Here is a 15,238-nt window from a genome sequence, read left to right on the forward strand (position 1 = left end):
ATTTGCGTAATCACTAATGGAATTATATCTTGAAAAGTAATTCTAGAAAAGGTTCATATGTCAAATTTCAGTTTTCCTGGTAAGCTAACCCAATGGTTACAATTGCGATATGTGCCGCAGGCAGTGTTTTTTTACTTGTGGTTAGTAAAAAGTAAAACGCCTCGTACTTCGTGAACATAACACCATGTGTGCTGAGAAGTGACATTTATGCAGTGGAAGTTGCATAGCATAGCTCCTTGTGTAAAAAGGAACAATAGCAGCGATTGCAGTGTATGAGCCGTTAGAAAAACAACAAAATATACTATTTCAACTCCCTGAAATCTGTTACACTTTTTTTGGAAAAACAAAGTGCCGATTGCGAACAAACACAAACTACAAATACCATCTGTTTCTTTCGCACTATACTTAAAAACAGAAATTGTAGGAAGCAACCTTCGAAAGTGAAGAAATAAAGATGACTAAAACCCGTGAGAAAATATTACTTGAAATCAACTTGAAAAATAAGAAATCTTTATTGAATGTGGTTTGCCGAATACAGGCTGAAAATATGTAGTGTACGCCATTTTTCGCTACCATAGCTAAAGCAGCTGCACTTTTCAAGCAGCTGCTGTGCACAGAAATATTGCTCATTGTTGTTCACGTATCTGAAAGAATACAAAAGATCATCACTTAAAGGTACGTTCGTCGACTAAGCGCTCCGGTTTAAGCAATAGCATCCACATCATTCCTTAAATAGCTTCAGCAACGTTGTCATTATGGTCGAAGCTGAGGAGGAACTATGCTGATTACTTTGGTTCTTGCGTACAAATTTCTTAATCTAACAGACCTTCAGAATGTAAGTTTTCTTACTCAAGATTTTACAGCTTAGCGCGTTGCACATTTTCAAATCATGATACTCAACTTATTTAAGATACGCTGAGGTTGCCTTCCCTATAAAGACTATACAATGGTGTTTTCTGATGAAACCTGCATGAAATTCTCAATTTCTGTTGCAATAAGTACCTTGCTTATCATATAACCAATCATGAGCTTCTACTTTGCATATGTTGTAAGAGAGAATGTCGTATGTTGCACATACCCAAATTATAGGAAACGCACCAATTGATTTGAAGCTGTGTATTAAGCAGCGGGGTGAATTCTTCAGGGCAACCTGAGCGCTAACATTGATATCTGAGGGTAGAAAATTATATTGTTCCGCCATTTTCTTGCTTTAGTAGGAAAGGAAATTGAGCACGTTACCTACACCAGGCTAATAGGAAAATTAAATAGGACATTAAAAGTTCCTCTTCGCTGACTCTAAACTACTATTAATTGATATACATTTACTGCAATATTAAAAAAAAAGACGCGTTTGTGAAGGTAACTGTATAGCCTAATATTAAAACAAAAGACGCAACAGCACATTGCTTTAGTATCAGTGGGTGGCTACGTACTGTCATATTGTTTGCATTGACAATTTCTTTGTATTTTGGAAGGGACAGCGCTATCAGTTACTATTTACTGTAGTTGCACATGAAAATCGTCGGTGTGATTTGCTGTGTTTGAGTATGCGTCCATCCAGCCAAACCATTGCGCCATCTTTGTCATGGCAAGTCATATGCCGGTCACCTTTCACCCTCACCATAAATATTGCCAAATGGCACAGCAAATCAATTCATTCTCTTCGGGCACTTGGGATTGAACTCCTAAACCCGCTGAATTGTGAAATAGGGACACGGACGCGACAGACATTCCTATAATTGTGCGTATTTGTTATTGATAAAGCTCTTAGTGGTTTTATGTGATAAGTAGACGTTGAGGTTGGCGGCGCTTTTTGAATTTGGGTGTCGGAAGGAGGATATACTCTAGCTCAAAATCACAGCGTCTGCTCCTCTAGTCCAGCTGTCGCTGCGCACTGCGCGGCTGAGTGCATACGCGGCCCGCTCACCCTATCGTGTAGCTCTTCTACGGTGGCTGCAAAGGTGGGGGCGCCGAGTTGGCGGTAGTCTTCGTGTGCTTCATCTTGGCGCCCTCCTAGTTTTGAACATAGTGCAATCTCAAATTTCGAAGACACGTTCAAGCCAGAGGTAGCATGAAGTGTTTCCTCCCAGCCATCGGTGTTCTGTAGCGCGCCAGCGTTGTGACAGGGAATGTTCGCCGCCAACGACTGAGATCTGTTACTTGTTTCGTTGCTGGCGCGTGACAACTTGCTGGTCATTTTAATTTTAAGTGAATCTTTGCTGGTATCTACAAAGATGGCAATGCTACGAAATGTACGTCGTTTCGCTGTCGAATACACTGTTATTGCTGCGAGTGCAGTGCTTGTAGCACAATTTTTGCTTTCCTCCTAAATGGGTTACTTGAATGCATTGTCGATTAGGATCGTACGATTGTGACTAACAAAATATTGTGCAGTTCTCATGCAGTGGGGAAATTGGTTTTGTGCAAAGCAATTTGCAAGCATCTGCATTTACCGCACCAATTGGAGTAAACTTCTGCGCACTGCTACCAGACCAACGTGTATATGTAAGGAGAGGAACGTAATATGTGACTCCAGTATGTGTGCGATGGCATATATAAAATGACGACACCTTTTTTTTCTGTGCGTAGAGGACGCATTGCAACTTGTTCTATTACGAGCTTGGTTGATACCGAACGTGGTTTAAGGGCACACATCTACATAGTGTTAGCTGCTACGTGGAAATAACTTGACACTGTGGGCATATGCTAAATACGTGGCACCATACCAAAGCGCTATCTGCCATAAGAGCAGAATACGGAAAATTATTGTGCTCCCCCTGTTACACGCAACTTGTTGCATGCAAACTGCCGCAAGCGAAATACATTGGCAAGTTTGGCAACTGGCACTCTTGTTAGCACTATAGGTTATGATGGAAGTGCCAGTTGTCTTGAAGAGCTAGCTGGTGTTTGTTCAGTCCCACAATCGAACACTCCTATTTTTGACATTGAATAGGTTTGGAAACATGCCACACAAGAACCTAGCGAAACGTGCCCGGAAGGAGAGAAAGAATGCTGCAGATAAAGATCGAGCCCCTTGATTCCTCATCTAGTGAATCATCAAACAGCGAGAATCTAGAATTTAGGTGTCTTAATCCCATCCTTATAGCTTGCGAAATTAAATAATTTCCGCAATGGCAACGGGAGTGAGAAGGGAGAGACACAGTGGAGGAGGAGAAGTAGATTTTAATGGAGAGAAAGGAGGAGAGGTCGGCCTGGAGAGCGTGTCTCTAGCCTGCTACTCCTCACTGGGGAATGGGGAAGTGGGAAATACAGGGAAAGGTAGGTGGCGGATGATTATGATATGGCACAATGAGATACTATATACACGTTGTCCAATATGCGGATGCGCACTGGAGACGCAATACACTAAGAGTAATCTTGTTCATACAAAAAGTAATCTTGCCAGAAAAAGTTTTTGCGCAAACACATTTCGCACTGACTACACGTCTCACAGCTTCTAGAGGCGATCGTCTAAACCAGTCTCACTTAAAAAGTTCAAAAGTGCTTTTATGGCACGTTGGGCACAGTCAACACTCCTCCACGCGCCTAAAAGCTTTTCTTCTGAAAAGGGGCGGGAGTCCAAGCTGTCAACTGTAGATTTGAGTTTTCTTCGTTCGGCCGCATATTGAGGGCACACGCAAAGTACGTGAGCTATTGTCTCGAGAGTGTGACAGACGCTACATTCAGGGTCCCGCGTTTGTCCAATCTTGTGAAGGTATCGGTTGGTGTATGCCACACCCAGCCGTAATCGATGAATGAGCGTTTCCTGGCTTCTCCGCAACCGAAGTGGATGCCGGAATTGTAATCCAGCGTCAAGTCTATGGAGGCGCTCTTGTCGATGTTCGGGGTTGTCCCAATGTTGCGCCGTAGAAGTTTTAAGGGACGTATGGAGCAAGGCGTTAAAGTCATACCGGGAAAAATGAATTTTTATGATAGTTCCGTCAGTGTGCGCCTGTTTTGCTTCTGCGTCAGCCTGTTCGTTTGCAGCTATTCCACAATGGCCAGGAATCCACTGCAGCACGATGGTATGTCCGGACACAGTGGAAGGTAGAGTGCATGTGGCAGTGTGGTGTGGCAAGAGCAGTGGGCGCGTGAGATCCGGCGTTCGATCTCGAATTATGCAGAACCAACGAGGTCTGCCCAGAGGAGCCTCACAGTCCTTCGTTTTTGTTGGGGATTGCGGATAGCGATTAGTCCGCTACGCCATACCTGCTGCCATGCAGGTGTGGCAACGTGGCCTACCCGGCAGCCAACGTAAACCCTCAACGCAGTCGTATTGGTGAAGTCGCCGCGGTTTATTTCCCGACCGCTCTGTGGACTCCCAGCCGCAAGTATTGCACTCCTGTTTTCATGGTGTCAGCGTAACAGCACTGCCACCCAGTCGGTGGTGGTGTCACGGGATTACTCCCTCCTGCCCCAATTATTGCGTTGTACCTTCAGCGATGGCGTTTATGGCCACAAAAGCTTTACTATAGTAGATGCTTGGGTTACCAGAACTACATTCCTAAAAAATATTACTTTTGTTTTTAGATTCGTAAATTTCTTTGATTCTAGGCTTGCAATTAGGCTGTGTCGAAAAAACTATGGCGTTGATAAATAAGTGTTTTCGCAAACACGCTACCATTGCTGTCATTTGTAATGCTTGGCGCAAGAACCACAAAATTAGCATGCGACGGTTTTAAATCGAAAAGATGTCCCTTGAGGCCAAAATCTGGCGTGATCAATCGATGTTACAAACAGTGGCCGACGGCGTACACAGCAAAAAAAAAAAAAAAACATCCTGGAATGGTGAGATTGACGTCACATTCAAAGACGGTGTGGTAATGCCGTTGAGCAGAAAATTTAGTGAATTTTGTTCTGGGCGGTAGTGTTTATTTATTTACATACGCGTTTATTTATTTATTTATTTATTCATTTATTTACTCATTTATTTAATTATTTGTTCATGCATACCGTAAATCCAAAAGGGATTTTAACCGGAGCGCAAGTACAAGGCAAAAGAACATAAATAAAAAATAAAATAATATGCAACCAAATGTGCAATTGACACCTGTAAGGCATACAATAAAATCTACATAAGTAAATTTTACACACCAATGCCATTGGCACTTGGCTTATACGAGGACAAAGGCAAAAACATATCCCTTTTGCAATATTGCGAGGCCAGCAAATCGCTTTAAATTAGTTTAGAGGAATGAGCTAAAGATGTCCTACTGGTAATGGTGGGGGTCAGGTTATTCCATTCCCTGATCGTCAGGGGGGATAACGAGAAATGGAGGGCATCAGTATGGAATTTGTGAGACCCAAGAGCATGGCGATGTTTTTGGGGGTGCTATGTAATGTTATATAACGTTATAATGGTGTTAAATGCGTGTGTGATGAATGGAAGTACAAGATATCAGTTGGTGTGGTCAGACGCAACATACATGGGTAGCATGTTACCGAGAGTGCTGTTGAATCGTACTGTTAAGTCACTGGTCTGTGGTTGATAAGCAGTAGTAGTGCGGGAAATAATTTGGCATTCAGGAGTGACTGCAGGGCGTCCGGAAGGGATACGCAACCCCGATTCCTCAGCAGTTCATGTGGTGTCCCATGGCGGAGAACAAAGTTGTCTAGAATGAACGTGGTGACGTCTTTTGCTGATGCGGCCGCCATGGCGATGGTTTCAGCATATCGCGTGAAATCTACGGTGACCACAATTCATCGGTTGCAAGCGCCAGTAGATGGAAGAGGCCCGTATAAATCAATGCCGGCACGGTCAAATGGGTGAGCTGGGCAGGGAAGATGCTGGAGAATGTCAGGGACCCAGCATCCGTGTCAATGCGACGGGTCCTTGGTCGAGCTTTTCCGTGTTCATCTCATATTGATGTCGCTCGTCTCTGTATGCTGGGCATTCGAACAAGGTGTGCTATAGAGGTACTACCCCGCCGCAGTTGTGACAACATGCATTTGTGGTCGGACTATTGCGGGAAAGAAAATTGTTCGTGCATGCACCGTTCAATCGAAGCCTGTGATAGAGGGTCTCCAGATACGGTGGTAGATGTTGTGGTAGCCTTTATTGGAGTTCTGGGTTGATGTTGAGTAAAAAGTTGTAATTTCCTGAAGTTGAAGACCACCTTCTACGTCGTTCACTGAGTACATAGCGCTTCGCCAAAGCTGCAGCTTCACTTTTAGGGAAAATACTTGGAAAGGCATTACAAAGCTTCTTTCGAGTCTGTGAAGATTGTCTATTGTTGTTCAAGTTGCCGTAGTACGTATTTAAGCGCCTATTTAATCGCGTACAGCTCAGATAATGTTGATGAAGTTACTCGCTTTATATGTCACGAAAATATCTGCTCTGTGCCAGGAATGAAAATACGACAGCAATAACTATGTAGCGTAGACGAGCCGTCAGGTAATTCGTAGTGGATTATTTCTCGCTCATGTAGGCCAGTGCTGTCTGTAAAATAGCGGCTTCAGGCATGTTCTTCTTGGACTCTATTACAGGGATGTACTTTCGAATATGTAGAGGAGACAGAATGCAGAGAGGGAACTGTAGTGCCATGATCTGTGATGCTTGTTTGTGAATAGTGAGTCGCATTTCGCCAACAGCTTGCCCGAATTTGTAATTGCTTTGCATTTTTATATTACTCACGAAATCATTCTTGTTTTGCACCACGTGCCTTATATGTATGCGGGTGGTTTCCTGAATTCGCAGCAGGTCAGGACATAAACAGTGATCCTCGGCTACTGTCCCTATACAAGAAGGCGCCTTCGGAAAAACGAGACAAACACACAGGCTATTGTTACGAGCGTTTTCCAAGCTTGGTTTATTAGTTGGGACAGTCGCTGCAGGATAGGAAGGCCATAGCGCAGGAGGCCATCAACATAAGCGTTATGAAGCATCGTCATCGACCGGCAGTCTCTACGCCACCGGGGTCCAGCACGAAAACGAATAGTTTGGGATGCGCTTGAGATTATCCCCCGTAACACTTTCACTTCCGGTGTTCAGGAGAGGTTACGATCAATGAAGACACAGAGAAAGTGATGTGTTCGTACGTAGGGAAGGGCTCGACTACGAAGTATCGGTCGGTAGCCATACATGCGCTTGTGAGTAGAGGCCATAGCGGCGCGTTTCTCTGGTGATAGATGTAGCCCCCGCGATATAAAACATGATGACGTGTTGAAAAGCGCTCGCTGTAGTCGCTGCTGAGTTACTCGACGAGATTGTGACGCGAAATCTTTGTACAGATGTCATCAGCATACAGTGCGACATATACTAAGTGAATGAGAGCGTTGTTGAATAGCAAGGGGCTCAGGACTGCCCCTTCTGGAACTAATTTTTCAACAGCATAGCAATATGTCAGACCTTCTGGAGTTACCACACACACCTGCCATTTTTCTAGATAGTTGGATAGCCATGTATAAAGGCGCCCTCTATGGCCTACAGCTTCAATGGCATTAAGACTTGAGTGATGTAAAACAACACCTAAGCCGGCTTTAATATTGTTACGGTGGCAAAAGAGGACAAGGTCGTCGATGGTGAACACGACGAAATGGCAAAAGAATCTCGGGATTCTCGGCTGCTGTTTATATATGCCTTGTAAATACATCTTGTAAATAGTTTTATACCCGTGACATTTTGGTCGAGGTGCGGGGTAGTCGACGGAGAATCTACATGAGCCGTCCTTATTTTTGACCAGCGTGAAAGGGGACGCCCACGGACTTGAAGATGCCTCTATGATGTGTTTCGCTAGCATCTTGTCTGCTTCCGTTTTGATGGCGTGACGCTCCGAAGCTGAAACTCGGTAGGCTTTCCGATGGATGGGTGGATTATCGCCTGTGTGTGTACGATGTCTGACAAGTGACGTCTGGCCTAAGTGTCGGTTGTTCAGGTCGAATATATCTTTGTAGGAAGTAATAGTCTGCACAGCTGCTCAGTCTCCGCAGGAGTGAGATTCGGGGCGATCATTTTCCGAATGTCGTTGTCAGCACATTTGACCGACCGGCAAGGCTCACAGGAAGCGTCGACGGCAAAAGTCTCAACACAACTAACTTCTAAAGCAGTGATTGTAGCCAGGGTGATATCTTTAGGCAGAATTCCCTTAGCGAGCACGAAATTCACAACAGGGAGGTACCTGCGGTTGTCTGTGACCCTCAGTATTGTATGCGGGACAGTAACGCTGTGGGTGAGAACGATGGAATTTATGGGAGTGGAGATGTAATCAGTATCGGGAACTGGCGCAGACGGCCACATTTATATGTATCTGTAGAGCTGTGGTTGGACGTGAACAAAATCAGTCTGTCTTAGGCGAATTTCGTGTGGTGTTGGAGGAACGTCTAGTAGAGGCAGGTCAAGACGCACAGTACTTGAAGAACAATCGATGAGCGCTGAATGGGCGGAGAGGAAGTCTAGGCCTAGGATGAGGTCATGGGGGCATTGGACGAGCACATTGAAAAGGACGAGAGTATGACGGCCGGAAATACTCACACGTGCAGTACACATTCCGACCACGGTTACCGTGCTACCGTCGGCGATTCGTACGAACCGAGTAACGGCAGGCGTAACAGTTTTCTTTATATGGCGGCGTAGGCGGCTGGTCATAATCAATATGTGTGCTCCGGTATCTATGAGGGCTGTGACGGGTGTTCCATCAACTTGGACGTCAAGAAGGTTATTTCTCCTAAACAGCGGCAAAGGAGGATATTGTGACGAATTCGACAATGCAGCACCACCTCGACATGCCACACTGCCTAGTTTTCCTGCTGGGATGGTCCCGGGTAGGTCGGCGACGGCGGGCGGTGAAGCTGGGACGGACATGGCTGGCAATGTTGAGGCGAGGGTGAGCGAGCATAGCGACGAGTCAAGGTAGTGGCGTCGGAAGCGTCGTAGAAGCGACAGGGTGAGGAACTTCGGGGCGAACTTGAATTTCGGAAGGTGTTTCGAGTAGGCGACGGCCAATGGCTCTGGCAGTGATGGGAAACATGAGCGATTCGGCCGCAGCAGAAACAGATCGGCCTTTCCTCAGGTGTACGCCAGTCCGACGGATTCCTGGTAGTGTAGGAACAACGGACACTGAAGTGGACTGCGATAGGACCGAGGCATAGGAGCAGGGCGGGTGTCAGGGCGACTCAAGGAGCAGGCACTGGGAAGACCCATATTAGCGATTTTCTGGCGAACCACGGACTGGATGTGCGATATCGTCTCAGCGGTGTTGTTCCACCACGTCTGTTGAGGCTCGGCAGGGAACGCTTCTTCGAGTTCGCGGCGTAAGATTCGGGTCACGTTTTCGCTTGGTGGTGGAGAGCTAGATTAGTCGGTGGGGTCAGTACAGGAAGAGGTCGATGCAGTATTTGGAAACCGTGTAAACTGATTGCATATACGGCGACTCTTCGCCTGCTCGAAGCAGCTGCATGACTTCATGATGACATGGGCAGTCGACAAGTTTCTAAAGACCAGAAGGTTGAATGCGTCGTCCGCGATGCCTTTGATAATGTGTCCAACCTTGTCCGCCTCTGGCATGGATGTGTCAATTTTATGACAGAGGCAAGCAACGCTTCCTGTCGGGTACTTACAGCTGATCGACATTTCGCCTGAGCCATTCTTTCGCGTGGGTTTGGATCTCCTTGGCGATTTCCCCGAGTCTGGCTCCGGCAACAGGTGGATCGCTGCCGCTACTGATTAGGCGACGCGCTATGCCGTCACTCGGGCACTTCCCACGAGCTGCGCAATCGACGTCGCAGATTTCCTACTCCGGGATATCATTTTATTACATGGCGCCTCGCGACAGCTCCTTACTGACCGAGGCCGCACTTTCCTCTCCCAAGTTATCGCCGATATCCTACGTTCATGTTCTACCAAGCACCAACATCCCACCTCCTATCATTCCCAGACCAACGGTCTTACTTAGCGACTTAATCGGACCATTAGTGACCTGCTATTGAAATACGTTTCAACCGACCACAAGGACTGGGATGTGGCACTGCCCTACGTCACGTTCACCTATAATTCATCGCGTCACGATACTGCTGGGTATTCCCCCTTTTACTTACTCTTCGGTCGTGACCCAGTGTTGCCATTGGACGCTTCAGTCGCCTTGATACAGCTTTCGAGAACCGAATATGCTCGCGACGCCATCGTCCACGCTGACTATGCGTGCCAGCTGGCCCGTACTCGTCTGTTGGCGTCGCAGGAATCTCAACGACACGCTTACCATCGCCGCCATCGTGACACGTATTATTCATCAGGCTCTCTCGTGTTACTTTAGTCCCCTTGACACCGAGTTGGGCTCTCCGAGAAACTCCTTCCGTGCTACAAAAGCCCTTGCTGTGTTCTACGTCAAGTGACCAACGTCACTTACGAGATAATCCCCGAGACCTTCGTCATGCCACCCGGTTGCACATCACCTGACGCCGTACACGTCTCTCGGCTTAAGCCTCACTATGTCATTACCCACGGCCCCTTCTTAAGCGCCGGGACGGTGCTTTTTCTGCCGGGGGTCGTGTTACGGTGGAAAAAGAGGACAAGGTCGTCGATGGTGAAGACGACCAGTTTTTGAAGCCGAACTGCTAGCAGTGCTTTTAGCGCTTCGGAAACCCCCTTCGAACTCAATAAGTGTGGTTATTATGACAGATTCCCTTTCGGTCTGTACTTCGCTTACAGCTTCATCCAATTCGCCACCTCTAAAGACGTGTCTAACATTACTTCCTTCACATTTGAATTCTCTAAATATATTATGGTTACATGGCCATTGTGGCTTACATTCAAATGAAATGGCAGACTCATTGGCGCGAGCATCCCTGAGTGGACCTATAATGCCTGTTTTTCCTTTGGTGGCGCACATAACAGCAATCAGATATAGAAAGTATTCAATTCATAGAGATGTCAGTGAATCAATAAGAATATGGACAGAATATCAGCACCTAAAATTTCCGTCGAAAATCCAGTGGTAACTATCAAGACAGTTGGAAGTAGCGATCACGAGATTGTGCAGCCGTGTCCCTCCATTAAACCTATATTTACACAGGACTGGTCTGACGCTATCGCCTCTGTGTCCATACTGCCAAGAAACAGAATCACTAGATCATTATTTTTGGTATGTATACGATACAAATTGTTAAGAAAAGGACATCTAGAATCTCAGCTTGCTAAATGAGGGTTAATGTTATTATCAGAAATCATACTATCTTTCGATGCGTCAGTTATAGGGGTCAGCCACAGGGACGTATTTGATACCGTTGCGGTTACATACAGTCAACAAAACGAATACCTTCTTTATTTTTGGCTTGTAATTTGTCCCTTTATTATGCTTCCTTATCTCTCTTTCTTATTTTTTCTCGCATCGAATAAGCAGCAGTTCAAAAAAATAGGTGTTCGTTTCAGCACGCAATTCTTGGCCAATACCCCAGTGGGGGTATGAGCCATAGCATGAGGTCATCATCATCATCATCATCATCATCATCATCATCATCATCATCTCTCGGGATTCTCGGCTCTTGTTTATATATGCCTTGTAAATACATCTTGTAAATAGTTTTATACCCATGACAATATCAAGGAAGATGACGATTGGAATATGTCCAGTAGTTAAATGTTCTTCTGCAGAGGAAAACAGGGATATTATATTGTCCAGTGCTGATCTATTCTGCCGAAAACCATTCATTCCTTTGGGATAGATGTCTCGCGTTTCGAGGAAGCACGTTATTCACTTACGAATAATTTTTTGCCATTAGTTTTCCAACGCAGCTGAGCAATAGGTCGGAATTATGCGTAGCTGGTCGGCTGTTTCTCAGGCTTGATGACATGTACAGTTTTAGCGAGCTTCCATTCAGCAGACACTGTACCACTTGTCCACGATGTATTGTAGGAGACGCCGTCGGACACGGCAGTGGCGGGAGAGGTGAGCTATAGCTTGATAGCTGACTTCGTGAAGGCGGGAGAAAACATTTTGTTGGTATCAACAATAGCCACGGAAAGTTCTTCCATGGTAAAGGGAAAGTCCACTTCATCCGTAGACGTTCGCGGTGGCTGTCTGTCAGGCGAAAACACGCTGAATGTGCCGCGATGCTCAGATGCAGAAATAAGCTTATAGTGCTCTTCTGTAGTTTGTTTCACGCTTAGTCCTTCGTGTAATCAGGGCGCCATGAAAAGGTGTAACTGCTGGGCTAGCAAGCGCAATTATCAGATGACACGCCAAATAATAGCTACAGGCTTACATACATCCAGCCTCAGCCAGAAATCTCTCCACCCTTGTCGACACAATTTCGTGAGATTGCGTCTTATTTGACACTCTGCCCGTCGAGAAGCACGCAGACATTCGACATCCTTAGCACACAGTGATTTTTTGGTCCGCACGTCTTCCGATAGCGCAAAGGTGCTCAAACTCTTCATTATTAGCAGGAATATCAGGGTGCCGAAATGTAGCGCGTGATGTTTTCTTCGGGCAATTGGCTATTGTCGACACAAGTTCGTATTCTCGAGTTGCAGCTGCAATACTTCAGTTAGAGGCATCTCTAAAAGCATTCCAGTCCATGCATTTCATTTTTACTTTTAGTGAAGGCTTTTGGAAACGAGAAGCCGATATGAAAATGCACTGCACAAGCTAAACCTTTTAGCGAAATACCATGGCACAAAAGATAGATCAATCCTGCTGTTGGCTCCTGGCCCCTTCAGGTAACTAATGCTACCACGGTTCACTGTTTCAATTCGATCCTTTGCGAGTAAATTAGCCAGCCTTTATTCTCGTCCACAGGTGCGCATATGACCCCAAATTATGTTATGGTCGTTAAAATTGTCGCAGATAATGTGTGGATCAGCTGTTGTTGAGAAAAAATTTTCCAATCTTGGCACATGAAATACCGGCCTTGGCTCGAAGTAGGCAGCTATTAGAATGAACATCGGCTTGCTAATGATTTTCTTCGCGCAGATGTACTCATTCGAACTATGGGCGGAGACAACCATCTAGGCTACAGGAACGTGGTTGCGGAAGCCAACCAGTAGCCTGCTGACACCATTCGTCCGCTGCGAATGAGGGAAATGAGAACCACTTATCCGGAATATCTGGTCGACACGGAACTCGGATATTACCACTAAAGAAAATTTGTAGGTGCATATAAGGTGCTAAAAATCAGAGAGTTTCGAACGAAGACTTCAGGAATTCCATTAAAATATAGTACACGATTTGAGATAACGGTATGTGGTAAACGCTGGCCTTGAGGCACTTCAAGAAGTCATTGCTGGTTTAATGAAGAAATGCGATTTGACGTGTAAGAGGCTGTCACTTGTGACTCAAGAGTCATGACTGCCTCAATCTTAGAGAGATTCTTAACTGCCGGACTAGCACGAAGGAGTGCTTTGCTTGCACCAAATACTAGAAGTACAATCAAGTTTGAGATGTTAATTTCACTTGTTGTCGAAGGCGTAGCTTGTATATGAACTTTCCTGGTATTCCGGAGTGGGGTTGTAGGTTGATTAGATGTAACGTCTTGTGAGGTCTTCCGCAGCGACTTGTTAAGTTCTCGGGATTCCTCGAACAGATGAAGCGGAGGTATTTTTTGGAGTTTGTCCACGTTGTCGTGTGTCAGAATCAGCAAGGCAGTCTTTGAGTGTCATTCCGCGATGGGACGTATTGCGGTCAACAAACGTCCGGCTCATAAATACCACCTATGGATTCGGTGGGCGTTCTCCCCGCGATGGGAGGTTTCCTTGTACTTGTTCGACTGCGTGTAAGAGTGTAGCTGCCCTTTTTCGGGCATCGTCCGTAAGCCGCCGCAGTTAGCACATCGTGGCTGAGCCCGAGAAGCGCAACCTTTGTGTGAAGGGGGTCCAGCGTATGCCCTGCAGTGGATTAACAGAACTTATATGGAGGACAACAACAAAAACTAACACCGGCGATTTACATTAGCTACAAAAAATGCTCTGCATTTAATTGAATTGCAGCCTTTTCGATCACATACAGTGGCACTTTTCTAAAAAGCATGGACTGCTCATAATTAATAACACCCGATATAAAAAATAGCTATGGTTGTATACCACCAAGTAAAATCTAACCCAACTGACCTGTTAAAGCAATTTCTAGAGAAAGGTCAAAGCCACAATTTCCGACACATCATTTAGTAGAAAGATACGCTTCTTAGTAACTACGGCATACAAAAATTACCCTCCAAAATTCCTGAGTTCCTTAGCGAACACCCCACGATAATGACATTATTTGAAGAAAGCTCTTTCATTTATACTTTTAAAATGAAGATGCATGTCTACCTTTTCAAAATCTAACTTTACACCCTTTTTAATTCCTTCTTTTACCTTATGTAACTTGCCTATGCTAGACTTGTCTCTTTTTTTTTCTTAGCTCTAGCTGTGTATAAGGCTTTCTTTTTGGTGTACACATCATCTCAATATACATATTTTGTTTCTACTCGCAGGATTTCATTAAAAATCATGATATGTTTCGTTTTCCAACCTATGTTCGTATTTATGCATGACTGGTTATTCATATGTGTGCAAGCGGGTGATCGGCGCTCTGTCAGGCTTTCTGTGCATACGCCGACTCCCTAGGCAACTATGTATATTGGTTGTCCGAAATAAATGCGTTCCCCGTTTCAGTACCTTTGCAGTATTTTTCAAGATGACCATGCCTTTGCCAGTTGTAAGATTGCGTTGGAGATCCCATGTAATCAGTCACAGGGCAGCTGCTGAAACCAAGTAACACACGTTTGGCGTGGGAGAATCCTGGGTAATTCTAGAATCACTGATGTTGTAGGATAGAACATCAGTGATTAGGTATGTAGGGTACTTGCCTACGAGTTGACCTTGTCACGGGATGTATTCCTGTAACTTTGTCGAAGTACTCAACAGGGACTCCCTGAATAGGTCCATAAGTGGCTGAGTACGAAGACGGGGCGCGAGCTTGCATGACCGTCTCTCCTAACGCAGTGACAATGTGCAGGCGATTAGTGGCGGTAAACGTAGACTCTCGCATCATGAGGTTGCCGTACTTATTGAGGCGACGAATCAGCACTTTTGATTGGCGCTTTCGACAGGATCGATGATGTTAAAATGTTCGGGTTTACGTTCCACAGGGCATCCTTAGGCTGCGTTGGCTGGAAGATAAACGAAATTCCAGCTGGTCGTTGTTTCTTGTACGTGACGGCTAAAGAACTTGCCTCGTCTATGTCTTCGGCAACAGCTCTGTCGATAGGTTTGTGTCCAGTTCATCGTGTCGTGATTTCTTCAAATTTTCTTCTTCACATGGCAAAG

General features: G+C 45.5%; 1 protein-coding gene across 1 annotated transcript in view; it reads left to right on the forward strand.

The window, feature by feature from the left end:
* The first annotated feature begins 772 nt into the window (after positions 1 to 772).
* Positions 773 to 15,238, forward strand: part of LOC126534376 (uncharacterized) — a 53,544-nt gene continuing 39,078 nt past the window's right edge. Inside the window, exon 1 of the mRNA XM_055072126.2 lies at positions 773 to 835. Coding sequence (XP_054928101.2) covers positions 779 to 835 — 57 coding nt within the window. The 5' untranslated portion in view covers positions 773 to 778. The remainder of the gene's footprint in view (positions 836 to 15,238) is intronic.

Source organism: Dermacentor andersoni, chromosome 7, assembly GCF_023375885.2.
Source record: "Dermacentor andersoni chromosome 7, qqDerAnde1_hic_scaffold, whole genome shotgun sequence".
NCBI classification, from domain to species: domain Eukaryota; kingdom Metazoa; phylum Arthropoda; class Arachnida; order Ixodida; family Ixodidae; genus Dermacentor; species Dermacentor andersoni.